The 25,547-nt window shown below is 41.1% G+C and overlaps 1 protein-coding gene across 2 annotated transcripts in view; it reads left to right on the forward strand.

Moving 5' to 3' along the window:
* fars2 (phenylalanyl-tRNA synthetase 2, mitochondrial) overlaps positions 1–25,547 on the forward strand; it is a 115,925-nt gene that overhangs the window by 10,675 nt on the left and 79,703 nt on the right. The window contains exons 1-7 of one of the 2 annotated variants that reach the window (XM_061065000.1): positions 11,110–11,127; positions 17,113–17,441; positions 19,269–19,355; positions 19,695–19,754; positions 19,862–20,030; positions 21,513–21,675; positions 21,781–21,912. In XM_061065000.1, coding sequence (XP_060920983.1) covers positions 17,131–17,441; positions 19,269–19,355; positions 19,695–19,754; positions 19,862–20,030; positions 21,513–21,675; positions 21,781–21,912 — 922 coding nt within the window. In that variant the 5' untranslated portion in view covers positions 11,110–11,127; positions 17,113–17,130. Of the gene's footprint in view, positions 1–11,109; positions 11,128–17,112; positions 17,442–19,268; positions 19,356–19,694; positions 19,755–19,861; positions 20,031–21,512; positions 21,676–21,780; positions 21,913–25,547 lie in introns of those variants that run through there. The other variant, XM_061064999.1, reaches the window with a different exon arrangement.

Here is a 25,547-nt window from a genome sequence, read left to right on the forward strand (position 1 = left end):
CTAGTTGGACTGAAGTGATGATCCGGCATTGCATGCTCCTTGTCGAGGGCTAGCATTTGTTCAGCTCTAAAAAAAGACAAATTAGCTGCTGTGCTTATTGTTGAGAACTGCAGTGAGACGTGGGGCATGCAGCAGGCAGTTTACAGGACATCAGTTTGTGTGTGTGTGTGTGTGTGTGTGTGTATGATAGTGTAGTCCATTAAGTCTAAATATCACCCAGGATGTCAAATTGTGTTTGCGTTTTGAATGTGTGTGCACAGCCTTTCTACCGTGTGTTTGTGTGTGTGTGCCCTCCATCTGTTCTAGAAAGCCCTTCCTGAACCTGCTGAGCCCACCAGACCTTGTGCTCCACACACACACACACACACTCACACAAAGAGACCCTGGTGAGTCGCTCATTATATAACCTCTGAAATACTTCCTGGATACACATCACAGACACAGACACACACACACACACACAGACTCGCATCCAAATGATTCCAAAATTGATTCCAAGATTTAAACTTTCCCAAACTTTGTGAATCAGTTAATCTGTGACTCTGCTCTATTGTGTTGTTTCATTGTTGCTTTCCACCAAATATGTAAATGAATAAAGTAGGCGTATGCAAATAATATTATTTTTATTATCAATTAATCTGCCAATGAGATTCTGAATCACGTAAACACAATTTAAATGCCAAGTTCTATTGTAGTAATTGGACAATCTTCACATTTGGAGGAGCTTAAATTGGACACTGTACGCCTTTGCAGATATTTCTTCAAAGATCACAGTTTCTTTCCAAAGTTAACAGTGATCCATTCAATGAACTTGTATACATATCCATACAAGAATCTGTATTAAACAGTATCGAGACAGGCTTACTGGGTATTGCTGTAAAGCTGTAGGCAACTCGCAATATAACCACCGCCCGCTGCGAAACCTAAATAGTGCTACAAGCCGGGGTCTGGGGCGCTCGTGAACATGGGGCGTTTGCTAACCCCTAACTCCTCTCTCGCTCCACCCTCTCCTATGGTCACCCCTGGCCCTAAAAAAATAAACATTGTGGTGTCCAATTGTCCAACTCAAGGTTTATTTTACTCAGTTGAGAAATCAAATGTCGATGTCCAGTGGGTTCAGCCTTTATTCATAATGTTAAAAAAATAGTCCTTTTCTGTGTTGGGCCTTCTTTTTGCAGAGTAGGAATCTACAGTGCAGAGCAGATTTTAAGCTTTAAATTACCCGAATGTGTTATTTCCCCTTATCTTGTTCTACGCTGCGGCATCTAAATCCTTGTTTTATGACCTGCGAGGCCTCAGCGGGTCTCTGAAAGTCTCCTGTCTGTACTGTATCTGAGCCAGGATCGGAGGGTAACAACGGTGAAAATAAAACATTCAGCTGCTAATAAGGAGACAGCAGAGTGTGTCGGGTTCTCTGTGGAGCAGACAGGAGGTTAAAGGGAAATATAAAACAACTAGAGACCTGTTCTGTGGCATCACGCTGCTGCTTTGTTTACAGTCAGTGCTCTCATGGCTGCAGTCTGATGGGAAATAGTAGGAAATCTCCACAGTGGTAGGCTGTAGTGTGTACTCAACGTCAATATTAACATTTTGTGTATGTGAGTCATTGTGTGTCGAGTTAAAATTTAAGAATATCTATCGCTCGTTTGTCCGTTCCAGCCATCCATTTATCCATAACTCAGATTTTCTGGACTCCTTTTATCCTCCCTACTGATCCATCCATCCATCCGTTCCATCCATCCATCCATCCATCCATCTGTTCCATCCGTTCCATCCATCTGTTCCATCCATCCATCTGTTCCATCCGTTCCATCCATCTGTTCCATCCATCCATCTGTTCCATCCGTTCCATCCATCCATCCATCCATCTATCAATCCATCCATTCATCCATCCGTTCCATCCATCCATCCATCCATCTGTTCCATCCATCCATCCATCTATCAATCCATCCATCCATCCATCTGTTCCATCCATCCATCCATCCATCCATCTGTTCCATCCATCCATCCATCCATCTATCAATCCATCCATTCATCCATCCGTTCCATCCATCCATCCATCCATCTGTTCCATCCATCCATCCATCTATCAATCCATCCATCCATCCATCTGTTCCATCCATCCATCCATCCATCCATCTGTTCCATCCATCCATCCATCCATCCGTTCCATCCATTGGATTGGTAGTTACATCCGTTGGTCACCCCATCTATCCATCCATCCGTCCATTAGATTTGTAGTTCCATCCATCCATCCATCCATCATCCATCCATCCATCAGCTGTTTCATCCATCCATCAGTTGTTCCATCCATCCATCAAGCCCTCTGTCAGTGGCCTTTTCCATCCATACATTCATCCACCCCTCAGACGTTCCATCTATCCATCCCTTGGACATTCACCACCAACTGATTGTTCCATCCATCTATATTATTGTTCTACCTTTCAATCTATCCATCATTCTATTTATCTGTCCCTCTTGTAGTATATCGCTCTATTTTTCTATCAAAGATCGCTCATTCCATCCATGTATTTTTTAGCATTTATATTCTAGTTTTTGCTACCTACTGTTCTATCACCTGTTCTACCTGGGTTTTTTTTTATCATTCCATTAATCAGGATTTTTTTTTTCTTTTTATCGATAAACCCGTCTATTGTTATATACCGGTATATCGTTCTTGGTTTGCCTTTTTCTGTAAACCTGTAAAAAACTGAGCCACTGCAGATGAATCTATGTTCAATATTATTGACGCTTACTTGAAAGAAGCTGATCTGAAATTGGAGGACTGTGTGGACATTTGCAGATATGAACGATTCAGATTCAGTTTTTATAACTTGGGGAAATTAATTATTAATTAATTAATTGCCAATATTATTTACAACAACAACAAAAGACACACCTCCCACAGCTGGCAGATAAAATCACATCATTCAAAAGAAAACTGGAGACATAGGAGCAGTGAGTTACAGGGGGAACATAGACTCATTTTAAAGCCTGAAATCATTCATTGAGGTCAACAAGCTGAACATGTTCTTCAACATTTTGCCTTCATTAAACTGTTCTCTCGAAGCTTCAGAGACAAAAATCAGGACGGAGTTTAGTTCTGGAGTGGAGACAAGGATTAAACAAAGTCCAGCTTTGCCTCGCCTTTGTTTAAAAATCCGCTGGACTTGAGAAGAATATATATCCGTGTGAGAAACGATGAGGGGAATGAGATGTGAAGAGTGCGATCATAGATGCGTGCAGAGGAGTGTGTAGTGTGTGTCTGAGCAGACCTACAGGTCAGCGTTCAGCCTTTCATCCTCACTCAGCTGCCAATTACTTTTCAACACGAGTCTCCTGGCCGACACACACCTGCGACCTGCCGGCTTCGCCCGTTTTCCTCCCTCGTCTCTTTCATCTCGGCGCTCTCCTGTTCTACCGTGGCAGCAGTTTGTGTGCTTGAAAAAGTCTTCTCTTTTTATTAAGAGTCAGGCTCCAAGTTTGAGAGGATAACTTTTTAAGACCTCCTTTCAAAAACAGTCCGTTCGCTTCTGAATTCCTGGCTCCTTCTGTGATGACCTGGAGCAACAGAGTTCAAACATTCAGTGTACATTTTGAATCAGGTTCTTTTGGTGCTTCTTGTTGAAGAATAAAACTTGCTGAACCAGCTGTTTTCATGCAGGAACACCTTGAACTTTACTCAATTCTTTGAGGTGAAAATGATTTATTAAGTCTGTTTTAGTTTCTTTATCAAGTAGGAAGGAACCAAGTCTTCCCAATGCCCAGGGTTCCTAAACAAAATCCTATTACTTAAAAACATGGCCTTTGTGGAAAATTTAAGCAGAGAAAATTGTCCATCACTCGGTCCGCAGTGAGCTGGAATAATTCCAACTGAAATATTAATTTACTTTACTGTGTAGCCCTTGTGTAAATGGAGTTTTTAGTTCTTTTAAATCCCCACACATAATGGGTCCAACAAATTCAAGTTTGTCCTGCATGTGTGCTTTTAGTTAGGGGAAATATATAACCTTCAAATACATCAGGACCGAACAAATCAAAAGCACAAAAGTTTGAGAAAGAGAAATCGATGCGTGGAGAAACATTGGACCAATCAGTCAGAAGTGTTTGACCGTATTTAAAATGCATGTTTGGCACAATCTGAACTCTCTCCTTAATTAATCCTCTCTTTTAAAACTAACTTTAAAAACTGTTCGAAATAACTTTATGTTCCACCTTTCCTGGCCCTTTTTAAAAGCTGCATTACAAAGTCAAAGTTATGTAAAGCCGGGTACACACTACAAGATTACCTGTCCCGATTCTCCCCTTCTGATAATCCAAAGCAAAGTCCTGTTTTTTTATTTTTATGTTCCTAAAGATGAAATCGTCTGGTTTTCTGTGGTGTGAGCCGTGTTTAGAGTGATCAATCTGCTTGGAGGAATGTCTGGGCTGCAACGATTTCAAATCCTGTTGTGTTTTGGGAACACGAGGACAGCCAAGCATATACCCAGTGGATTTTAACATGGAAGAAATGACAGCCAATTGTGAATGCCTTGTTAGTCCACATGGTTCTTTAGTTTCCCTGCTCTGGGATTTCCTGTTTATCAACAAATGTACGTTGTCGAGGAGAGGGAGGCGTTAACAGCACCATGTGTGTAGTTGCACTCACAGACCTTCAGTGGGCGCCAAAGAGCATCAAATCAAATCCCTATATGTTGTTGCTTTAACTCTCCTGGAAGAGGAAACTAGAGTGTGCACATCCAGACAAAATGCATAGAGGCACGGGACAAAGAATGTACTAATACACAAACGATTTGGTTGCTATCGTGTGTGGAAAGCAACGATGTGAGCAAAACAGCACACCACACACTAACAGATTCATTCACAAAGAACCAGAGTCCTCACTCTAATGCCTCAAAATAATTCACATTTTTTTAATACGATGAGGTTTTAGAAATTGTGTGTGTTTTTTATTACTGCTTTACTACTTCATGAGATATACTTATGTCATCCTCTTGGGGTGGTTATAGTTATTGTCTTGGTTTTTGGACTCTTAGTCTCCTGCAACATTTGCCTGAGGAAGTTCTTGTAGATTGAAACGTTGTCCTGTATAAATCAAATTGCCCATTGGTAGCTGAACAGTGGGCAGACTTTTACATTTCTGCAGTTTAACTCCTGAAGGCATGCTATAAAATGCTTAAAGTTGCATTCACTTTCCATTACTTTAATATGCAAACTTAATTTTTTCTAAAGAACTGCAGCTGCCCCTACAAGTACAGTACATACTGAATGTACTTTCCTGCAGTATGCATACAAATGAGAGAGAGCAACTTAGTCTAAACTTTGCGTCTCGTCTTCGACCTTCTTGCTTTTATGTCCTTTGGAGTCTGTAGGGTAAATTCAGGAGGTTAAACCAGCAGAAACAAGAAAATGAAATTACTACACAGTTGAGGAAAATAATAAAATAACAGGGGAAAAATGTCTTAAAAATGTAATGTTACTAAATATATAAAGGCTCATTGATCAAATTTTCCCAAGCATCCATCATGTGTGAGATGTTCTGAAGCTTTCCTCAGCTTCTTGTTATCACTCCAGTATTTATCGCAAATAGTCTCAGAAATGATTTAGCTTTCTCCTAAAGACACGTCTATTTTCAGCCACAGCAGACGCTGTCAAAGAGCTGGTATTGTTATTTTGCCAATATTGTGTAATTATCAGCAGTTGAGTCCCTGACTGCGCTCCATTATGTGGGTGACAACTAAAGGGGAAGAAATGAGACGTCTGCTTCTTTCAAATCCCCAAACACGGAAACTTTGAATTGCAAAGTGTCAGAAATTCCCAAAATAAAAGAAGATGGATGTGTGTGTCTGTATGTGTGTATGTGCTTCTGTTTATGTGTGTTTACAGGATAGTTTCAATTTCCAATGTGCAATCTTTCCAACGTCTCATGAACATATGTTTACTGTGCTACAGCCAGGATTCACACTCCTACACACTTCCTCTCCCTATGTGATAAGCCGTCTCTCTCTCTCTCTTTCTCGCACACACGCACACACACACACACACACACACACATACACACACACACACACACACACTCAGGTGTACAGGTGGAGCTGAAGTCAAATTTATTTTTGTCTCATGACACTAAAAACATTCACACATTAAACAGAGGCTGAAAACTGTTTCTGATTAGATATAATCGAGCTGCTTACTGCTCCTCTTGAATACTTTAACATTTTGAAAATGGAAAAATCAATATCACAAACTCTTTTTCAATTCCAGTTAGATTTAAGGCCCTAATGAGCCGATTCTGTAAAAGAGTGTTTTCATACTCACAGGCTCTCCACAGTGTTTGACCTTTTTACTTCAGAGGGATTTATGCAAACAAACAATATGTGGCAGCGTTTTAAACACACAATCAGTATCAGTAAGAGCTGATTGTGAATATCAACATTCATTTAGGAAAGGTCAGTGGCTGTGCAAAGAAAGAGCCATAGACCGATAGATATCAGGTTGAATTGTTTTTCTTCTTCTGAGTTTATTAAAATAAATATTTATTAATTTGCATGTTAAAGTTACAATAAATATAGTACTTGTATTGTGGTTGTAGTGTTTGAAAGGGGAAAGTCATTCATCAGAGCTTGAAGCTCCTTGTAAACGTAGCTGCTGTTGGATGGTGTTCACTCTTTTTCTTCTCCTCATCTATCTAATCTAAGCAGTAGCACTCAAGTGTAGTTTGTCTAATATGGGGATGTAACTACAGACTGTATATTAAGATGGACGACACATCAGCTGCATAGGACAGAAGCCAAAAGATTTAGAGCTCCCCCTGGTGACAGTCTGGAGTATAGGTCATAGGCTCCACCTCCTCTATGTTAACAGGTGGGACAAAAAAAATCAAAATACACGTTAAATACAGAGACATTGTATCGGACAATTGTGTTTCTGAATTCTGAATTCTGTTTCCTAGCATTCCTGTAATTTAAGCTCATGTTTGGGAGAAAGATGTTTTAGCACGTTGCTTAAAGTTTTACTTGAATAGTACAACCTGCATTATTCTTCTTTGAAATTAATCATGTCTTCCTGTCTGAGTCATTCTTGTTGTTGTAGTTTCCTGTGTAGAAACATCAGTTTGACATCATTGATTTTTCTAAAAGCACGTTTCAGAAATATGGCCGCATGAATGAAATGAATTAATAGGCTTGGAGAAGTAGTTTCCAATTGATCAGACAATTTGGAACCAGTTTCCAATCCCCATCTTAATCTTTATCCTGTTAAAACTCCAGCAGGAAGCATTCAAACCCCTCCCCCTGATCTCAGGCTGGACGTTGATAAATGTTCTGTTTTCTGGGTTCATAACCTGCATGACAATACTGCACCACAACAATAAAAGTTAACTTCAGATTTTGCCCAGTCCACATATTTTCCCGAGCTGTTGGGTGCTGAATCTGACAGATCGGGGGAGAAAAACGGAGCTTTGAGACGCTGCCGTGTGGTCACTGCAGAGGATGATTGATTCAGATCGGTCCTCGCCGTCCCTCAGGACGACGGCTCGCAGCGATCGATGCTGCGGCCAGCCGCCTCGTATTCATAAAGAAGAGCTCTGCCGCTGCTCCACAGGCTCTTCTCCTATGATGACACACAGTTTACTGGCAGTCCTGAGCAGTGAAGTAATAATGAATCATGAAAAGTAAAGGTACAACAAAGACTCATTGAATCAGACTGTGAATAATGCAGTTTAATCAATGCTTTAGCCCAAGGTGTTTTATTGTGAAGTGAAGGACAGTTTTTCTGCTATTTTTTTTCATTTAGATAGTTTTTTTCTTTCTTTCTGACACACTAACATGTTTAAAAAGCTGATTCAAATTCATAGAAGAAGCTTTGTAATGTCAGATTTGAGCTAATAAGTGTCAATTTTGGATGTTTTCTTCAGGACCGACAACGAGGGAAAGTTATGATAAGAATCTGAATTAGCTCATGCACCAACCTGAACCTTTAAAGGTGCGGAATCACCAAAATAAAACTTAAATATGAGACGGATGGTGGATAATTTGTCATCTATTTAATTAGTTTTGTCTCTTTTTTTGCATAAACCTCTAAAGCATTGAGACAGCGCGGTCCAATGAGAAGCTGCTCAGGAGTTTTCTTAATAGTTAAATCAAATATTAATAATTTTACATAAATAAAGTCTTAAGTGTTTTCATGTTTAATCGGAGCAGATGAGGATAATATTTGAAGTGCCCAGCAAAACGTAATTTTTCTAGTTAACGTTTCATTAAAAATCACTGCAAACTAGTTCTGATTATAACATTTTATAAGTCAATACAAAGCAACAGAACAAACACTAAACATAACTTTTTTGGATGTTTTTTTCCAAGATGCGAAAAGTACTTGAGCCTGAAACAGTCAGACTGTCAGAAGCACTCTGACTAAAAAAAAAAAGTTTTCAAATCATTAAATCTAGAAGATGACAGAAGTAAAGGGCTTTTGTTTTTTAAGGGCTGTCACGAACTAAAGTTTTTTTTATTATGTCAGAAAAATGCAAATTACTTTTTATTTACAAGTTCTTCAAACAAACCAAAAATCCAAAAGAAGCCAAAGAATTCATATCCCAACATCTGAAAGGATCAAAACATTTAAGAAGAAGAGAATAAAGTTTTCTTTATTTTGAGACATTTTCCCTGGAAAGTGGAGTTTAAAGATTTAAAAAAAAATAATAATCCCACTTTCTGTCACTGGAATCGTTGATGAATCAACGCTTCATCTTTAGAGCTTTGAGAAACAGATTTTTTTGGGCAGCGGCGTTATTCACTGTTTGTATTTGTTTTAATTAACAGCTCACTTTGTTGTGGAGACGATGAGCTCTCAGCAGATAGTTCAGTACCAGTTAAAACCCTCTGAAGTAACTAACATTAAAGGAACACATGCAGAGTGCCTACGAACAAGCTAAGCTAATGTTAGCGTCAGGTAGAAGGGGTGCTGCACCAGCCCCTAAAATCAAGTAAAACCTTCAGCTTTTAAAAATGTCTAAACTTATGTTCACCCCAGTGACATTCATAAACATGAAGTGAACATTTTTGGTCTGTTTACTGTAGTAGTCTGTCACTTGTGTATAAAAACTTCCTACAGAGTGAAACAGCTCGCAGCACGTCTGAGCTTTCCATGTTTGTGCACACATTAAGAGTTAGGGCTGGGCGATGAATCGAGTTACATTTAGGTACTTTTCAATACAGCTGATCAATAAATAATAGGTGTTGTCAATGTATCTGACGTTATAAGAAAGTGTGTATGTGTGTGTATGTGTGTGTGTCACACTGTAAAGGGAAACAAAAGGATGTATGAGCGGAGCTGCAGCCTCTGCACTTTTCTCCTGAACCATAAAATTCTCCTCCTTTATGGTGTCACACACTCCTTCCCTTATCTCCTTATCGCCTTGTTTCCTCTCCTCTCCTCTCCTATCTTTATCGTCTGCTTCTGAATGTTTGATCTAATGTTACTTGTCAAAAAGCTGCCTGCTTCCTGCAGCAGAACATCTACAGATATGACTTTACTGGAGGAGGAGGAGGAGGAGAAGGAGGAGGAGAAGGAGGGAGGTAAAGAGAATAAATAATCAGGACATGAAATGAAAACCCGCCAGAAAGGGTCGGCAGATAAACGTGAGAGGTCTAAGATGACTGATTTTTTTGTGTGAGAAATGAAGATGGACATATTTGAAAAGAATGAGGTATTACAAAAGTAAAAGGGATAAAATGAGAGAGAATGTAAATAGAACGAGGAGTAAAAACAGATGGAGGAGGAGAGAGAGGTGTATTTGTGAAGGCAGGAGCAGCAGTGATGCAGATTTAGGGAGGGAGGGGGAGACTCTGAGTTTATGGCTTTATAAGATAGAGACCTGGTGGGGGGGGGGGGGGGGGGGGGATATTGAGAGGGGGGGGTTGTTGGGATGATGAGGAGGAGGTGAAGATGGATGTGGGGTCGTTTCAGGACACACTGTTTTAAATAAACGCCACAGTGTTAGCCAATCAGAGAGACTACAGCTCCCATAAATCCTGCTGAGGCTCAGCTGCCCCGTGGGCCAACACACACACACACACACACACACACACACACAGTTGTGACCGTCTTTATGACTTCATACAGCTCCTAGTTTGCCTTAGTGTGAAATAACAAACATTCCTCAGAAGCTGGACTCCAGAACTTTGTCGCAGTCAAACCTCTGACGTTTCTGGCTGTAACAAGTAAAGTATGAATTTTAAAAGACTGTAGATAACTTTCATACTCATCCATCAGAATTTTCTATCAATTTGTCTCTCTCTGGCAGAAGTTGGTTCGCTTTATATCTCTGAAAATCAACATCCTTGTCTGAAGATAGCTGATAACTCCTGGGTTGGAGTTATGTATTGCTCTCCACATGGACTGTTTTTTTTTTCTGCGTACAAAGTCCGATGAAACGCTATAGTGGAACATTTAACCACGACTACAAATGGAGCAAATACGGTCCAAAAATCGTGTCATTTGTCGACTGATTCTCTTTTTAAATACAGAATTTTGAAAAATCTCTTGCATACCTCAATAGACAAATATCCTATTGTTTCTAGGAGAGTCCCTTAAAAACAACTCTGTTCGCTGCGTGTTTGGACACTCTCTGATTAAACCGTGATTTAATATTTAAGTGGACGTTTTTCCTCGATAGTGGAATAATCCCGATCAAACAATCCTCCCTGTACTGCACAGACACTGTACTGAATATTACTGTACTTGTACACTCCTCTATTATGTTCCTTAAAAGGCCAAAAAGACAAAAGATTTCAATGTATCACATCCTGAGTAATCTCCCCTTTTTTAGAAACGTGTAGGTTTGCATCTTAGCAGTTAGCCAACGAATGTGCTAACCAAGCTATTTTTACAGTGTATAACCTTTTATTATTGTTTTACCTTTTTGTTCCGTTATTTCATTCATCAAATGACACAGAGGTGGGTGTCGGACGTTGAGTAACCGTCCATGTTGGCGAGCGGTTTGATTCGTGTACAGGAAGTGGTAATCATGCCAGAGAGGGAGTCCCTCTAACCATGGGGGGGGGGGTCGAGCGACACTGACACTCCTACAGTGAGAGAGAGAGAGAGAGAGACGCCACCTGCTTCTCTGTGAGGTTCTAATACACACACACACACACACCACAAACACACGCACACACGCACACGCACACACACAAAGTCGTGATCATGATGGCATGTGTTCTTTAACGGAACCACGACAGATCAGAAATAGCTCCCTCTGACTGTGTGACAGTTTGTGAACAGTCACATAATCCGTCTTTCTCTTTGCTAACACTTTCTTGCTTTACGCCAAATGTAGATAATTGTATGCACGTCACGTATAGAGCATTACTCAACATTATTTCTACATGCTCCGTTGTTTTCAGCTGTAGTCACAGCATGGGAAGATGGGATGAGCTAAATTCAAAAACAGAATAAGAACTAGACGCCTTAAAGACAGCAGTGATAACAAAATAGATGGGCGATGGTTCGGAAATAAACAAAAAAAAAAGTAAATAATTGTTAGTGGCTATAAAGCCAAATGACTTCACGCGCGTACAATTTTCAATTAATTGTGCTCAATTTTCACTACTGACTTTTCTTACCTTAAACTACTTCAAAAACAGAATTGAATTTATGTTTAACGTACTAAGTAGTCGTCTGGGAACATCCCTGTTTGGAAGGGTGCTACACTGAAATCAGACACAGCTACAATTTAAAGAGAAGGATTTAGTCAAGAGTAGGTCCAAGCTGGTACTAGTAAGGTATCCGTTGAGATATATATACAGTCTCTCTCTCTTTCTCTCTCTCTCTCTCTCTCTCTCTGCTGTCTGTAATTTATCTCCTCTCTCTATCAGTGTGTCAGGTTTAGAGGCTGAGTGAATTCCTCTGCTGGAAACTGTGTGTGTGTTTACAGCCTTTCCGTTTCTGTGCAGCATGTGTGGTATGTTACTCATCAGGTGTTGAAGCTCAAACCTGAGTGTTGCGAGTATGATGGTGTGCATGCTGCATGTGTTTGCTATGTAGCAGTATCACGACTGTATTCGTTTTAGGGCCTTGAATTTCCGGAGTCCACCATTTTTGTTGCTACATCCTGGGTTAAGTGCTTTGTTTCACTTGTCTCACTGACGAGCGGTGGGTGTTTTTTTTTTTTTTTTTTTTTTTGGACGGCCGGGCTGCAGCTCGTCCTTGGCGGCATCTCTGTTGCCACCTTTAGTCAGCTGGCGGCGTCAGAAGTCACATCACAGCCGCACTGTTGGCTGCTGCCATGCTGGTTAGTCAGAACAACTTCTTGGCAGCAAAACAAGGGATTTTCTCAGCAACTTTCACACATGATGAATCATGTTGCACTTCCTCCAGAGCTGCTTACATTTTGCACAATAATCTGTCACATTTTTCAAACACGGTGGCCGTATAAGCTCTTATTTGCCTTTATTAATGTGACACAACTGAAATGGTTTCTACAGCCAGGTTGTGGTGATAGAAAAGTAACAAAAGTCCACATGAGCTGAATACAGAGCCAGCTCCACTTTCTAATCATCGACACTAAAAATGAAACCTGAACTGTGCTCATGAAAGAGTCGTGAGAAGGATCTGTACCTAGCTGGGAGGTTTTATGGATAAATAATCAACTAAACAGACCGTTTTTGAAGATATTCAAAGTGTTTCTGCCTATCAGGTCAGTATGTACATTTTTAAAAAGTGTACAACAACAATCTGCTGATTCCTGCCAAACAGATGGATGCTGAATTATTTTCACAGTGTGAAATGTTTCTCCTGCATTTACACATTTTGTATAAATAAATAAATAAAAGTGGTAATTGCAAAAAAATGCAAACAGTTAAACAAAAAGTGGTTGTAACTGCCCAAATCCTGCATTTAAAAGAAAGAAAGAAAGAACTATAATTTGTGATGTTGAAATGGTATATCTGCCCCTTCAAAATCAAAATGTTGGATTATTTGGTTTCGGTCCACACACACAGCCCTGGGAATCCATTTATTTGGTGGTTTCAACATGACAAGATGTAGAAAAGTCAAAAGTTGAAGACTTTTAGGCATGTAAATGAGAGAGGAAAGATTATCTCGTGTGAAGGCTCTATTTTAAGATGAATTAGCTGCAGAATGCAAATTCCCATCAAAAGAATGTTTTGTAGCATGTTCTGTCATTTTCAAAGCGTTAGGTTCAAAAGTGCAGCGCAGGAGACGTGTGAACTTACTTGAGGAGCAAACTGAGCGGCGTCATGTTTTCTCTGTCTTCACACAGTTTAAAACACACGGGCGAGGCGTGTGAGGAGTTTCTACATGAAACGGCAGCGACTCCCCCGCAGGACTCATTAAAGTTTAAACCCTCTAATATTTTCATTTACCCAAGTTCACGACTCTGTGTTTTAAAAACTCCATGTGATCGTCTGCTCTTTAAAAAAAAAAAAAAACTCCCTGAACTCAGTTTCCCTCCTCGGCTCTCAGGTTTGAGGTCAGGGTCACAGACAGGCCCGAGTGACCTCTGACCTGTTGTGTTAGTTACCTGATGGGAGTGAATTCTGAAAAACAATAACCCTTAGATAGAAAATAGAAGAGGAGGACGTCGATGAAAATCATAGAAGATAGACTGACTTTAAAAAGAAAATGAAATACAAGAACATCAGTAAAGTTCATGTTATCTCTACTCAGCTCCCTCTCTCTGCAGTTTATTTACTGCACGTGTGTCTGTGTGCGTAGGCGTCTATATGTGTATGTCCGCGCTGTTTGGTGCCGTGGGAACAGACATATGGTGCTGACCACGTGTTCGGGAAGAAGGTCGGTCCCAAGTAGATGACGAGTGGAGACGGGAAGCCAAGATGGAGACCACCAAGGAGGAGCTTTGAGTTCCCTTCTTTAACAGAAAGAGAAACTGTACTACGAGAACAGAAGCAGATTTTTATCTCGTGTGAAGCTGTGGCTTTAAACTGAGCCGATCATCGCTCCACGTTCACGCACGTCCTCCGCAGGTCGAGCTGTATATTATCTGGAAATGTCACATGACCTTTAGTCGTGGAGGGTGATGAAGGACGTCTTCACCTTTTTCAGACCGTCAGACATTTCTCAGGTCCTCCCGAGAGTCAGTCACTGCGGCAGGACGTCGACAAAAGTACAAATTACCGTCTGACTTTCTGATCACATTTATTAATCCTGATCTTTCAGTGAAGTCACAACATAATTATTTGTATTTTGATTGGCGTGGGAATGATTTGCTTAATCTTTCCAACATTATGGGGTTCCCAAAAATTGATTATTTGATTATTATTATTGATTATTTTCCTTAAATTCCTGTTATCACGATGATCTCTGCACCCATGGATGTTTCTGTTCAGCAAATAGCCCGGCTCCTCAACTCTAAAGCTGCTGCGAGCAAGATAGAGAGAGAGAGAGAGAGAGAGAGCAGTGTGGTCGAGTGAGATTAAAGCTGTGTCTCATTTTGAAGGCAGCATCCTTTGAAGGAGCCTGCCTGAAATACCCGCATTATTATCCCTAAACACTTAATCGACAAATGTAGATTATGAAAACCAGACCATTGTTCTTAATCAGTTTCTATAGGATGTTGATGTTTTAGCTCGGCTGTTTGAATGACTGACTCCCAGATATGACTCATAGATGGCTCTATTTTAATCCAAAATTTAGTGTTTTGTAAATTGTACCTTGTCTCTCTTTGTATTTCCGTCTGTAACTTTGTGTTTTTGCTGCTGCCTGTCTTGGCCAGGTCTCCCTTGAAAAAATAGGTTTTTAATCTCAATGGGACCAACCTGGTTAAATAAAGGTTAAATAAATAAAATAAAATCTTCATGGATAAGCCAAGAAACTTCCAGAAAACACTGAAATATGTTAAAGATAAACAAGCCATTGACAAACCTGTACATGTCTTGCTTCCTGACAGGACTTCTGAGTCTTTTTGTTCTATTTCTTTTCTTTAACACAATGACATCTCTGCTCTGTTGGGCCAGGATGCACCGGACGGATCCATTATTGTATCGCATTTGTCGGCAGCATTTTAAGGAGCCTTCGAGGTGGGACAGCCTTCGCGGCATCACTGTGACGTAACAAGCCTTCAAATGCACGCGCCGAAGGATGCAGCCCTTTAAATTGGGACAAAGGCAAAGAGAGCTCGGTCAATGGTGAATAAAGCTGTAAATGGAAGAAGGATTTTTCACAGCAGCTACACTCAAGAACTAATAAACCCGTCTGCAGCTCTGCAGCCACAACACACAGGCCGATCAAATACTAAGTCTAATATAAGTCTAGTTTTCATCATGCATGTGGTTTGTCTTTACTTCAGGTGAGGTTGTGAACAAATACAGTGAACCCTGAGACCTCCTCCGCACTCCGCAGCTTGTTTTTACGTCTTTAATGACCTTTGCTTTATTTTCTGTTGGCAAACAAATGATGACCTTAAACACAAGACAAACAATGTCCGAGCTGCTGTGACCTTTTCTGAACAAATTATTCCTTCATCAAAGGAACTTTTTTTTTTTTTTTTTTTTTTTTTTTAGATAAATCTGCAAAATCCCCTTCAGCGGGATCGTTTATTATTTTCAAATATTGACTGTGATTTTGTGTAATGATAATTCTAGTCTGTAGGGGGGAAATATCTGTTTCTATCTGCACATAATTGATTTTTATGATCTCGTTGAAGTCGCAATGACCTTGAGATGTCCCTTTACCCCAGGACCAGTTTTTGTAGTGTGTGTGTGTGTGTGTGTGTGTGATTGTTTGTGACCTCAGCAAAGTCCAGTATAATATGACACCAGCAGCAGAGCAGAGGTAAAAGCTTCATGGATTTAGGAACAATAATCCATTTTGCTGCAATGCCACTGCAATGCAACACCCTTTGTCTTTGTTCAGGGATGCTCCCCCAGAATGTGTGTGTGTGTGTGTGTGTGTGTGTGTGTGTGTGTGTGTGTGTGTGTGTGTGTGTGTTACTGAATGGACAAATATTTGCGAGGGACAGGAGATGGGACAACTGCCCTTTTATCTGTCAGAAGCTGGAACAAAAAAAAGGAAAGACGTGAAGAATCAGTTGATTCTGCTCCAGCAGTATAACTTAAACTTTGCTGTTTGTGTGTGTCCTTATGCATCATAATCTTATTATGTTTGTGTGTGTGTGTGTTTAAGTAAGTTGGCAGCCTGAGCTCTTACCTCTTCTGACCTTTATCGAATGAACATTGTGGTTTTTTTTTATGATCAAATCTGATTTACACCTAACTCATGTCTCTCTCCATCATCGACCGAAATTGTAAAATCATTGAGTGAAGCTTTTTTAAACTAAGTGTGATCACTGTATACTACATATTAAAACAGATGACACATCTCTTCCTTCTCCTGATTTTTATAAAAGTGAAACTAAAACACCCACTTCCTGAAAAGAAAAAAAGGTCAAAAGTCCCTCAGGTGGGTTCAGTCAACAGCAGAACAGATTCTTGTGTCGGTTTGAAACACACCGAAGCGCACATTTATGGAAAAATCAATGATGACTCTCGTGTTCGTGTTCGTTACATTTCCTCTCTCCGTTCCTCCTCTAATCTGATAATGTGGTGCACACAGCAACGCAGGAACCTCATTTGTAAACAGAGATGATATTAACTTCCTATAAAAACATAAACCATGTTGGAGAAACATTTTTTTTTTTTACTTGTATTTACATTTTATAGATTTTATAGTTGACCCATGTCATGTTATTATAGAGGAGGCGGAGCTTATGAACTGTATTGTAGCCAGCCAGTAGGAGGAGTTCCAAATTTTTTTGGCTTCATTAATGTCGAGCTGCCATTCTGTCCATCTTTTTTGCACAGTCACTGCTGAATGTCCCGATATTATCTGAGAATTGTCAAGAGTTTGTGTGAAAGTGGATAAAATGTTGTCAAAAACAAACGTTCAGAGTCATGATGCAACAGACTCAACCCTTGCCTCTCAGCAGCAAAAATGATTACATCTCCAGTTATCATAGTTTGGCTTTGCTTCTTCCTTTTTTGTGCCTGTGTATGCAGCATGCAGGAACATGCTCATTTAAACACATTGGATCATATTTTAATTTCTCTCTCCCTCTCTCTCTTGTGTTTCCAGATCCATGGACCAATCAAAATGAGACTCCATAAGATCCCTGTTTCCCTGTTCTTCCCCTCGCTGCCCCGCCCTCTGCTCCACTGCTGCTGCCGCTCAGCTCTCTTAGCCAATCACAGCACAGCATCACACAGACGCCTCGGCACTGACAGCCACGCCCCTCATCATGTGACTGGTCAGGACTCACTGGAGGTGTTGGGCCACTCCTATCCCCGCGACGACTTCACCAACGTCACGCCGAAGATCTTGGAGAAGGTCGGCCGCAACCTCCACAACCAATCCCATCATCCTCTGTGGCTGATCAAGGAGCGAATCAAAGCTCACATTTACAGGTGTGAATAAAACAGGGTTATCGATATTGAAGCCAGACTTCAGCGCACAGAGCTCAGTGACTCTAGATACCTTCTCTGAACATAAGCGGCCGTGTCACCCCATTGGTTACTGAAGGCAACTTTTCAAGCCCTTTGATGGTGGTCGCAATGCTGGAAATGCTGTCTCAACCTAACTTTCAGCGACAGACAGACAGCTGGAGCTGAGGCGTATTTTAAACCTCCTACAAACAGCTACACTGCGCCAACCTGCCAGCCAGCATGTTGACGCATGTTGTGATCAGTCAAGTTGGAATCCCCACTTTAATCGATTGATTTAAATCGGATTGAGGTTATTTTCCACATGTAAACACAACTTCTTCTGTGTGTATAATTCAGCGTTGTGTGTTTGTTTTGGAGCTCAGATTGCTGACTGAGTCCCTCCTCCGGCTTTGTGTGTCCTCGGGGAGCGTCCGGTGTAAAAGTTTGCTGCAGTCACACACACAGCGTTGAAATATCATTAAGCTGCTGGTTATGATCCACAGTCCTCATAAAACACACACACACACACACACACACACACACACACACACACACACACACACACACACACACACAGCGCGTGCATTAATGCTGCATTAATAAGTCATTACGGAGTCACTGAGTGTGTTGTCTGACAGTGCTTTATGACTCTGCCATTTCACAGGTCAGGAACTTTACTCTTTAGAAGAGCCCGTTTGCTCAGATAGCAGCAGGCCGGCAGACTGTGAGGCATGCTGGGTAATTTTCAAACAGGATGAAAACTTGATCAACAGCTGCTTACAATTCACGTTCCTTTTTTCCCCTTCCTCTGTTGTGTTTACCTCTCCGTCTTTTGAGACTTGATTATGAAGAAACTATCAAAAGGATTTTTTTAAATCAGGAGTAGCAGTTGTCTTTTGTAGTTCCTACAATTCACACTTTTATCCAAAGTTTAGATGACGTTTTTATCTTATTTTTTATGAATGGTACATGACGGTATCCTACCCAGTATGCAAACCTTTACTGGGTTAACTTTACTAATTTGTAGATTAGTAAAAATCGACTTGATAAACTGCCTTTTAAGGTATATACAGTGTTAACCAGACTTGTGGCGGCGGATTCATATGATTACAAGTAGTTCTTCAGAGTCTGTAATTAGAGCCACCTCCATAGCAACTGTCTGCTTTTCTTAGTAACAGTTTGTTCTTCAAACTTCTCTACTTTTGGGGGGTGGCCAATAAGAATCAAGTATTCAGCACAGCCATGTAATAAAGCAGAATGGATCACTGCTTTTAACTCGATTATTACACTGCAGTATGAATAATGGACATAGCCACAGCGACAATACCCATTGGTTATTTAGCTGCATCAAGTTTGAGATTTTGCTGCTGCCGTGTTGGTTTTCTGGAGCCAGAAGTCGTCATATTTTAAGGAGAGGATGGAACCAGGGATGAGGGAAGGGTTAGCAAATGCTGATTTATCAAACCTAAACATTCGACCCCCGTGGCTAATTCATTAGCAAGTAAATGAGCTAGTTTACCTCAGTGTTTCCCACAGAGTGAGATTCTATGGTGGCTGTTTATTAGCTTGAATAAAGAAGCTAAGTGAGCTAGTGGAACGTAAGCAGACTCATGTCTCGCTGGTTTGGATCTCAGGTAAGAGATCAAGTAGGTGAACTGTAGTTTTTAGTGCTTCCTCATTGGTTTCATTATTCAACACTGGAGGTTGCTGCTTGGTCTCTTGCCACATTCGTTCATGATATTTAAACCCAAAGGTTTCTGCATCTGTACTCTGTTATCAGCACTTAAATCCATCTCCGTCTCTCCACAGCTCTTACGTCGGCCGCTGGGGAAACCCTCTGTTCTCCGTCCATGATAACTTGAGTCCTGTGGTCACTCTGGAGCAGAACTTTGACAGGTCAGCAGCTTCATGATTAAATAATACATCTGCTAGTAGAGATTAAATAATAACATGCCATCATATTTACAGAGTAAGCATGAAAATTATGAAGACAGCTGTGGATTTTTCCTCTTGTTTGAAGATAAACTGTAAAATTTTCTTTGCTGAATTTATTGAGCTTTATTCGGTACACATTTCCATTTCTTGAATTAATTTGTGAAGATTGAAAAAAAGCTTAAATTTGATAAGTCAGTGAGGCGTGCTCAGGATGTCTGGAAGTCTTTATTGACCCATAAATGTCAGAGTTTGGGGTTCATTAATGATGATTAATGGACCGTTTTATTCTTTGATTGACAGCTTACTTATCCCGCCCGACCACCCCAGCAGGAAACGAGGAGATAACTACTACCTGAACAGGTGAGCCATGCTGCAACAACGCACGATACATCTGTAGAGATGTCCAGAGTCATGAAGCTCGTCTGTGTCTGCAGAAATGTGTCCCTGATGTTGGTTTTGATTAACAGAAAAACGATGCTTCGCGCTCACACATCTGCCCACCAGAGGGAGCTGGTGAGGTCCGGCCTGGATGCTTTCTTATTGGCCGGAGACGTTTACAGACGGGATGAGATCGACACCAGTCACTACCCAGTCTTCCACCAAATGGAGGGCGTCCGACTCTTCTCCAACCACGAGGTAAAATGACAGCATTTCTTTAATTTTCATGTCTGTGCTGTCATAATTGAATATAATTAGGGCTGGGCAACGATTAAAAGTTTTAATCGCGTTAATCGCATGAGTTCCTGTGATTAATCGCGATTAATCGCATTGTTATACGCAAAATCCAATAATGAATTCAAAAGTAGTGTATAGCGCACTTTTATTGTAAATGTACTTCTCAACTTAAACAATGTAATCAAAGCAAATAAATACAAAACTAAAGCTTATTGCATTCGTTGCAGTCTGGACGCAGAGTGGTGTGGGTCTCCTCTCTGCTCTCTGACTGCAGCTGGGTCTGCTGCGCGAGGCTACACTGACAGCCTGTGAGAGCTTTAGGAAGGGGGAGGGGCTCACGGCAGCACCCGCTGCTCGTTGAGGACAGTAACTGCAGAGCAATACGTGCTTTCACGTCAGTTTCTTACACCAAAAAAGTCTCCAATAACACCAGAAAAAGTCGCTAGATTTGTCGCTAGTAGCTGTTGACAAAAAAAAAGTCGCCAAGGGGGTTTGGAAAGTCGCCAGATTTAGCGAGAAAGTCGCCAAGTTGGCAACACTGTTTCCTCTTTCCTGTGAGCGCCGCAGCGGACATGCGCAGCAGTAAGCAACATACTGCGCTCGCTCACGATGGAATTTTACAAAATAAAAGCCAGTGAGCAACAGACTTTCACAATAAGAAAATAAATAATAAAAACTGCGTTAATGCGAGATAAAATAATTGTCGGCGATAATTAATTAATGAGTTAACGCGAAAATAACGCGTTACCGTGCCCAGCCCTAAATATAATATAAAAGTGATAATCAGACAGCACAGATTGGTCACTTACAACAATCTACATTATGTTGTTAGTGGATAACAGATCACTTCTGCAAATGTCTGACCCTTGCTTTGTCGTGTTTTTTAACAATGTGGTTTTAAATCAAGCTTTTGGGTCCGGCCAACAGCCCGATCAGCTGCTCATGACCAGTCAGATACATTTCTGGCATGTCTAAAATGTTGGTCATATGACTGCACACACTTGCACAGTGAGAGCACATCAACTAGCTCCAGGTTTTTTGTTTTTTTTGCGGACCTCCAACTGTCCAGTTGACAGGGAATATTTGTATGTGTGAATATGTGTGAGAGAGAGCTAGAGCTCTTTTGATGGTGTTAGTATTTAAGCCAGGCAAATAACAAAACTGAAATACACATTGATCTGCTGTCAACTTCTGTCTGTGGCAAGTTTTCTAAAGAAAACTTTATCGACAACAGTCAATGCACCCTCCGGATTTAAGTTATGAAGTGTGAGCTCATAAATCATGAGATTTGGTTGTGCGTCTTAATGCTTCACTCGTACACAGTGTGACATAATGTTCCACCACCACATTTAAGCAACAGCACAGTTTACGCCCCGGACTCTTTGACATTTCTCCGATATTCCTGTGGCGTAATGTGTTACATGTTTCACATTTGTCTTCCAGCTGTTTTCGAAGGTGCAGAACGGCGAGGAGCTGTCTCTGTTTGAGCGAGGCGGTCGGCGGACGCCAAACAAACAGGAGGCCCACACTCTGGAGGCCGTCAAGCTGGTGGAATTCGACCTGAAACACACTCTGACCAGACTCGTCGCACACCTGTTCGGAGAAGGTGAGCGCGCCGAAATGTCAAGGAGAAGGGTTGAATAGTTTTATTTCACTGTTGGCTAAAACTCACTCCTGCACACCATCCTCTCCCTCCCCTCCCCCTCCTCAGATCTGGAGATCCGGTGGGTGGACTGTTACTTCCCCTTCACTCATCCCTCCTTTGAGATGGAGGTGCGTTTCCAGGGAGACTGGATGGAGGTGCTGGGCTGCGGAGTGATGGAGCAGGAGCTGCTGAACTCTGGTCAGAACACACACATACACTCACAAACACTGGGAATTGTGCCATTTTGTAGGGCGTCCTCAGATTAAACACATGCTGGGAGTTGTAGGCCCTATATGAGTGGGAGGAGGAAGAAATGGTTTGTTATGAAGGGTCTGGTGGAGCTTTGATCCTCACTGCATCAGTTTACAGCTACATTTTAACTGCTGGAGAATATCCTGCTGTGTGAACTGGAGAATGATGCACACACTAACTGGAGAGAGGAAAATACACATGATACACAAATAACTGAAATTCCATCTGAAGGATTTTATTTTCAGTCTTTTTGAGCCATTTTTGCCTTCATAGGATAGGACAGATAAAGAGAGATGGGAAATGTTGGGGGGAGAGTGTGGGGTGGTATTCAGCAAAGGGCTGAGGTCGGACTCGAACCCACAGCTGCTGTGATAGGGACTATAACCATCTACATGGGGGCGTGACATAACCACTAGGCTGTCCGGCGCAACTGAAGGATAATTTTTGACCTGGAATAGAAATAAAGTGATCCTGTGGGGAGGGGGGCCTTAAAGAGACAGCAGCTGAAACGCTCTGTTTCAGGCAGAGGATGAAGTTAAAGTTCTTTGTATAACCAACTTGGAAACTAGTCATCTGGGAACATCACAAGTCAGCACATTCAAAGAAAAAACAATTTAATGTAAAAAAAAAGATGAATCCAAAACAAATACTGGTTAATTACACCTTTAAATCAGGCTTAAAAATGGATCAGTATGACAAAGATCCTGACTGTTGTACAGCTTTTAGGACACGTTAACTGCCATTACTGGTTCGGATAGAGTTGCAAACAATACTATTTAAATAATGATCAATAAGTTGAACAAAGAGGAAAACCAAACTCAAATATTTCAAGCTAATTCATCTACATTTTTGGGGCCTTTAATTACTTTCTGAATTTATTTATCAATGATGTGAATTCAATTTTTTTTTTGGTTTTTGGACTTTTTGTTGGAGCAAAGAAGCACTTTGAAGACATCGCTTACAACTCTGGGATGTTCTGATGAGTAATGTTATTAAGCGGTGGAAAGCGTCTGATAAATGGAGCAGTAGATTGTAGAAAACATTTACATCACTAGTGAAGCTGTTTCAGGAGGCACATTACTACGATTAATACGATGCTGAAGGACACGCTGTGACATGAAAAGTCAACTTTACACAACTGCATTACACTCAGCAAAAGTCTGAATAGGATCTCTCTCTCTCTCTCTCTCTCTCTCTCTCTCTCTCTCACACACACACAAACACACTTTCTCTGGTGTGTGTAAACATGCAGGTCAGGGATTGATTTGTCGATCGGTCCTGCAGGGTGTCGGACACAGAACACAACGTCAGAAAGAAAGAGCGAGCAGGTTTACAATATGAAACTCAAACACCGCCCCATCTTTCTCTGTTTCTCGCCCCTCTCTCTCTCTCTCTCTCTCTCCTGTCAGTCTGCTAAGTGGCTAGCTTGCAGCTCTGCCCTTGAACAAAGCTGTAGCGCCGCGCTCGACTTCACCGCTGCTTGTTCCAATCAATAATACATGCTTTAAGACGCAAAGAGCAGCCGGATCACTCCAGCACCGTGTGTGTGTGTGTGTGTGTGTGTGTGTGTGTGTGTGTGTGTGTGTGTGTGTGTGTGTGTGTGTGTGTGTGTGTGTGTGTGTGTGTGTGTGTGTGTGTGTGTGTGTGTGTGTGTGTGTGTGTGTGTGTGTGTGTGTGTGTGTGTGTGTGTGTGTGTGTGTGTGTGTGTGTGTGTGTGTGTGTGTGTGTGTGTGTGTGTGTGTGTGTGTGTGTGTGTGTGTGTGTGTGTGTGTGTGTGTGTGTGTGTGTGTGTGTGTGTGTGTGTTCACCAGGTTAAGTAAACGTCTCTTTATATCGACATGCGTCACACTGAATTGTGTTTGTGGCAGGCAACCTGAAAAGTGAAGTGAGCCGAACTAACAGCCAATCAACATTGAATTTACTTTCTCTTCAAGTTTCAATCTTTTGAACCAAAATTCGAAACAATTCAAGCAAATAATCTCAACTATCCACCACGCTTTGGTTCTTTATGTCTATTTATGTTTACCAGAGGTTAGAGTTTCTCACTCTTGGATCGTGAAAACTCTGTCACAATATGTTATTCCCCGTCATTTAATATTTGTGTTTTGATATAATGATACAGTCTGAGGCTATCACTGGATCAATCTCTCAACAAACCTTGAAACCACAGCTCTCGTTCAGTCCTCTGTTTCAGTCGTTAGAATTAATAAGAACATCTTTCATCAAATGTCACCTGACAAAACTCAGGACACTTATCGCTGTGGAGCTACAGTTTACATTGGCTATTGTTAGCATGTGATAGCTAATGCTAATCAAACTGCCTAGGTTGTGCCAAAAGTCATACACTCATTCCCTACTCCCTACTCACTATATAGGGAGTTATATGTAGTGGACTATATAGTGATCTCACTCGCCGGCCGCAGGCTGTGACGTCAGTTTTTGTTGCCTAATTTATTTGTGCTTCCAGACTCTGGTCTTGTGCCTGTCTTCATCATGAGGATGAACTAACGTTACTCTGAGGAAAATCTTTTACTGTTTATTAAAACAGCTTTTAGATTATCGTAAAATAGTATGTCTCCATGTATGAACTTTTTTTGTGTTTTGTGTTCACGCTGGTAGCTCCTCTTGTCCGTCTGAGAGCAGTCAAACGCCAATCTCCGCTCGGAAAAAGATTTAAACCGCAATGCATGATGGTGTACAGTATATTGCTTGGATAGTAATTATGGGTTGTACACTATTTTTCACAATACATTATGGGATTTAATGAGTGGACACTCAGAATTCCTACACCCAATGGCAAAAAATGGCATATTCACTATTAGGGCTGGGAATCTTTGGGTGTCTCACGATTCGATTTCGATTCTTGGGGTCACGATTCGATTCATAATCTATTTTTTGATTTAAAACGATTCTGGATCCATGGATTCAAAGTCTATTTTTTGAATTAGTATACTACTGGATCTATACTCCAGTCATCTGTGAGACTGGCTGAATTTATTTTTGCTCCATTTGGCATTTTACTGAGTTAAAGAGCTAGCCTTAGCACTTAGCAGGGAGTGTCTGATTAGCCCCCCAAAACGATTTTTGGAAGTTATGAATCGATTTCAAATCTCAGAAGATAAGAATCTTGAATTTTAGATAAAACAATTTTATAATCACTCTATTCACTATGTCTACACTATGTAGTGAGTGTTTTCGGACACAGCCTGATTTTCTCGCAGCTCGCAGCGCTGTTGTTCCAATAACACAAAATTTACACCAGATCTTCAGCTCAGCACAGACATCATCTCCATATGTTGGAGGTAACAAGACAGACAAAGACATCACAGCTAAATCTGACATGATCTAAAAAATGAATCTAGAGAAAGATAGGTAGCTATACCCCTTGAGATCACAAGTAGTTGTTAATGCAATGTTTTGCTTCAAGTTTTGTGCTCTGGATTGGATCTGTGAAGTTTGTCCTGCAGCTGTAGTTTCCTCCCCTGCCAGAGGGGGGAGCTGCAGGTCAGATCATGAGGAGGGGTAAGAGAGAAAGAGAGTCAAGCTTTCAGCCTTTTTTCCTGCAAAACACTCTGACACCT

This window comes from Labrus mixtus, chromosome 19 (assembly GCF_963584025.1).
Source record: "Labrus mixtus chromosome 19, fLabMix1.1, whole genome shotgun sequence".
Taxonomy (NCBI): Eukaryota; Metazoa; Chordata; class Actinopteri; order Labriformes; family Labridae; genus Labrus; species Labrus mixtus.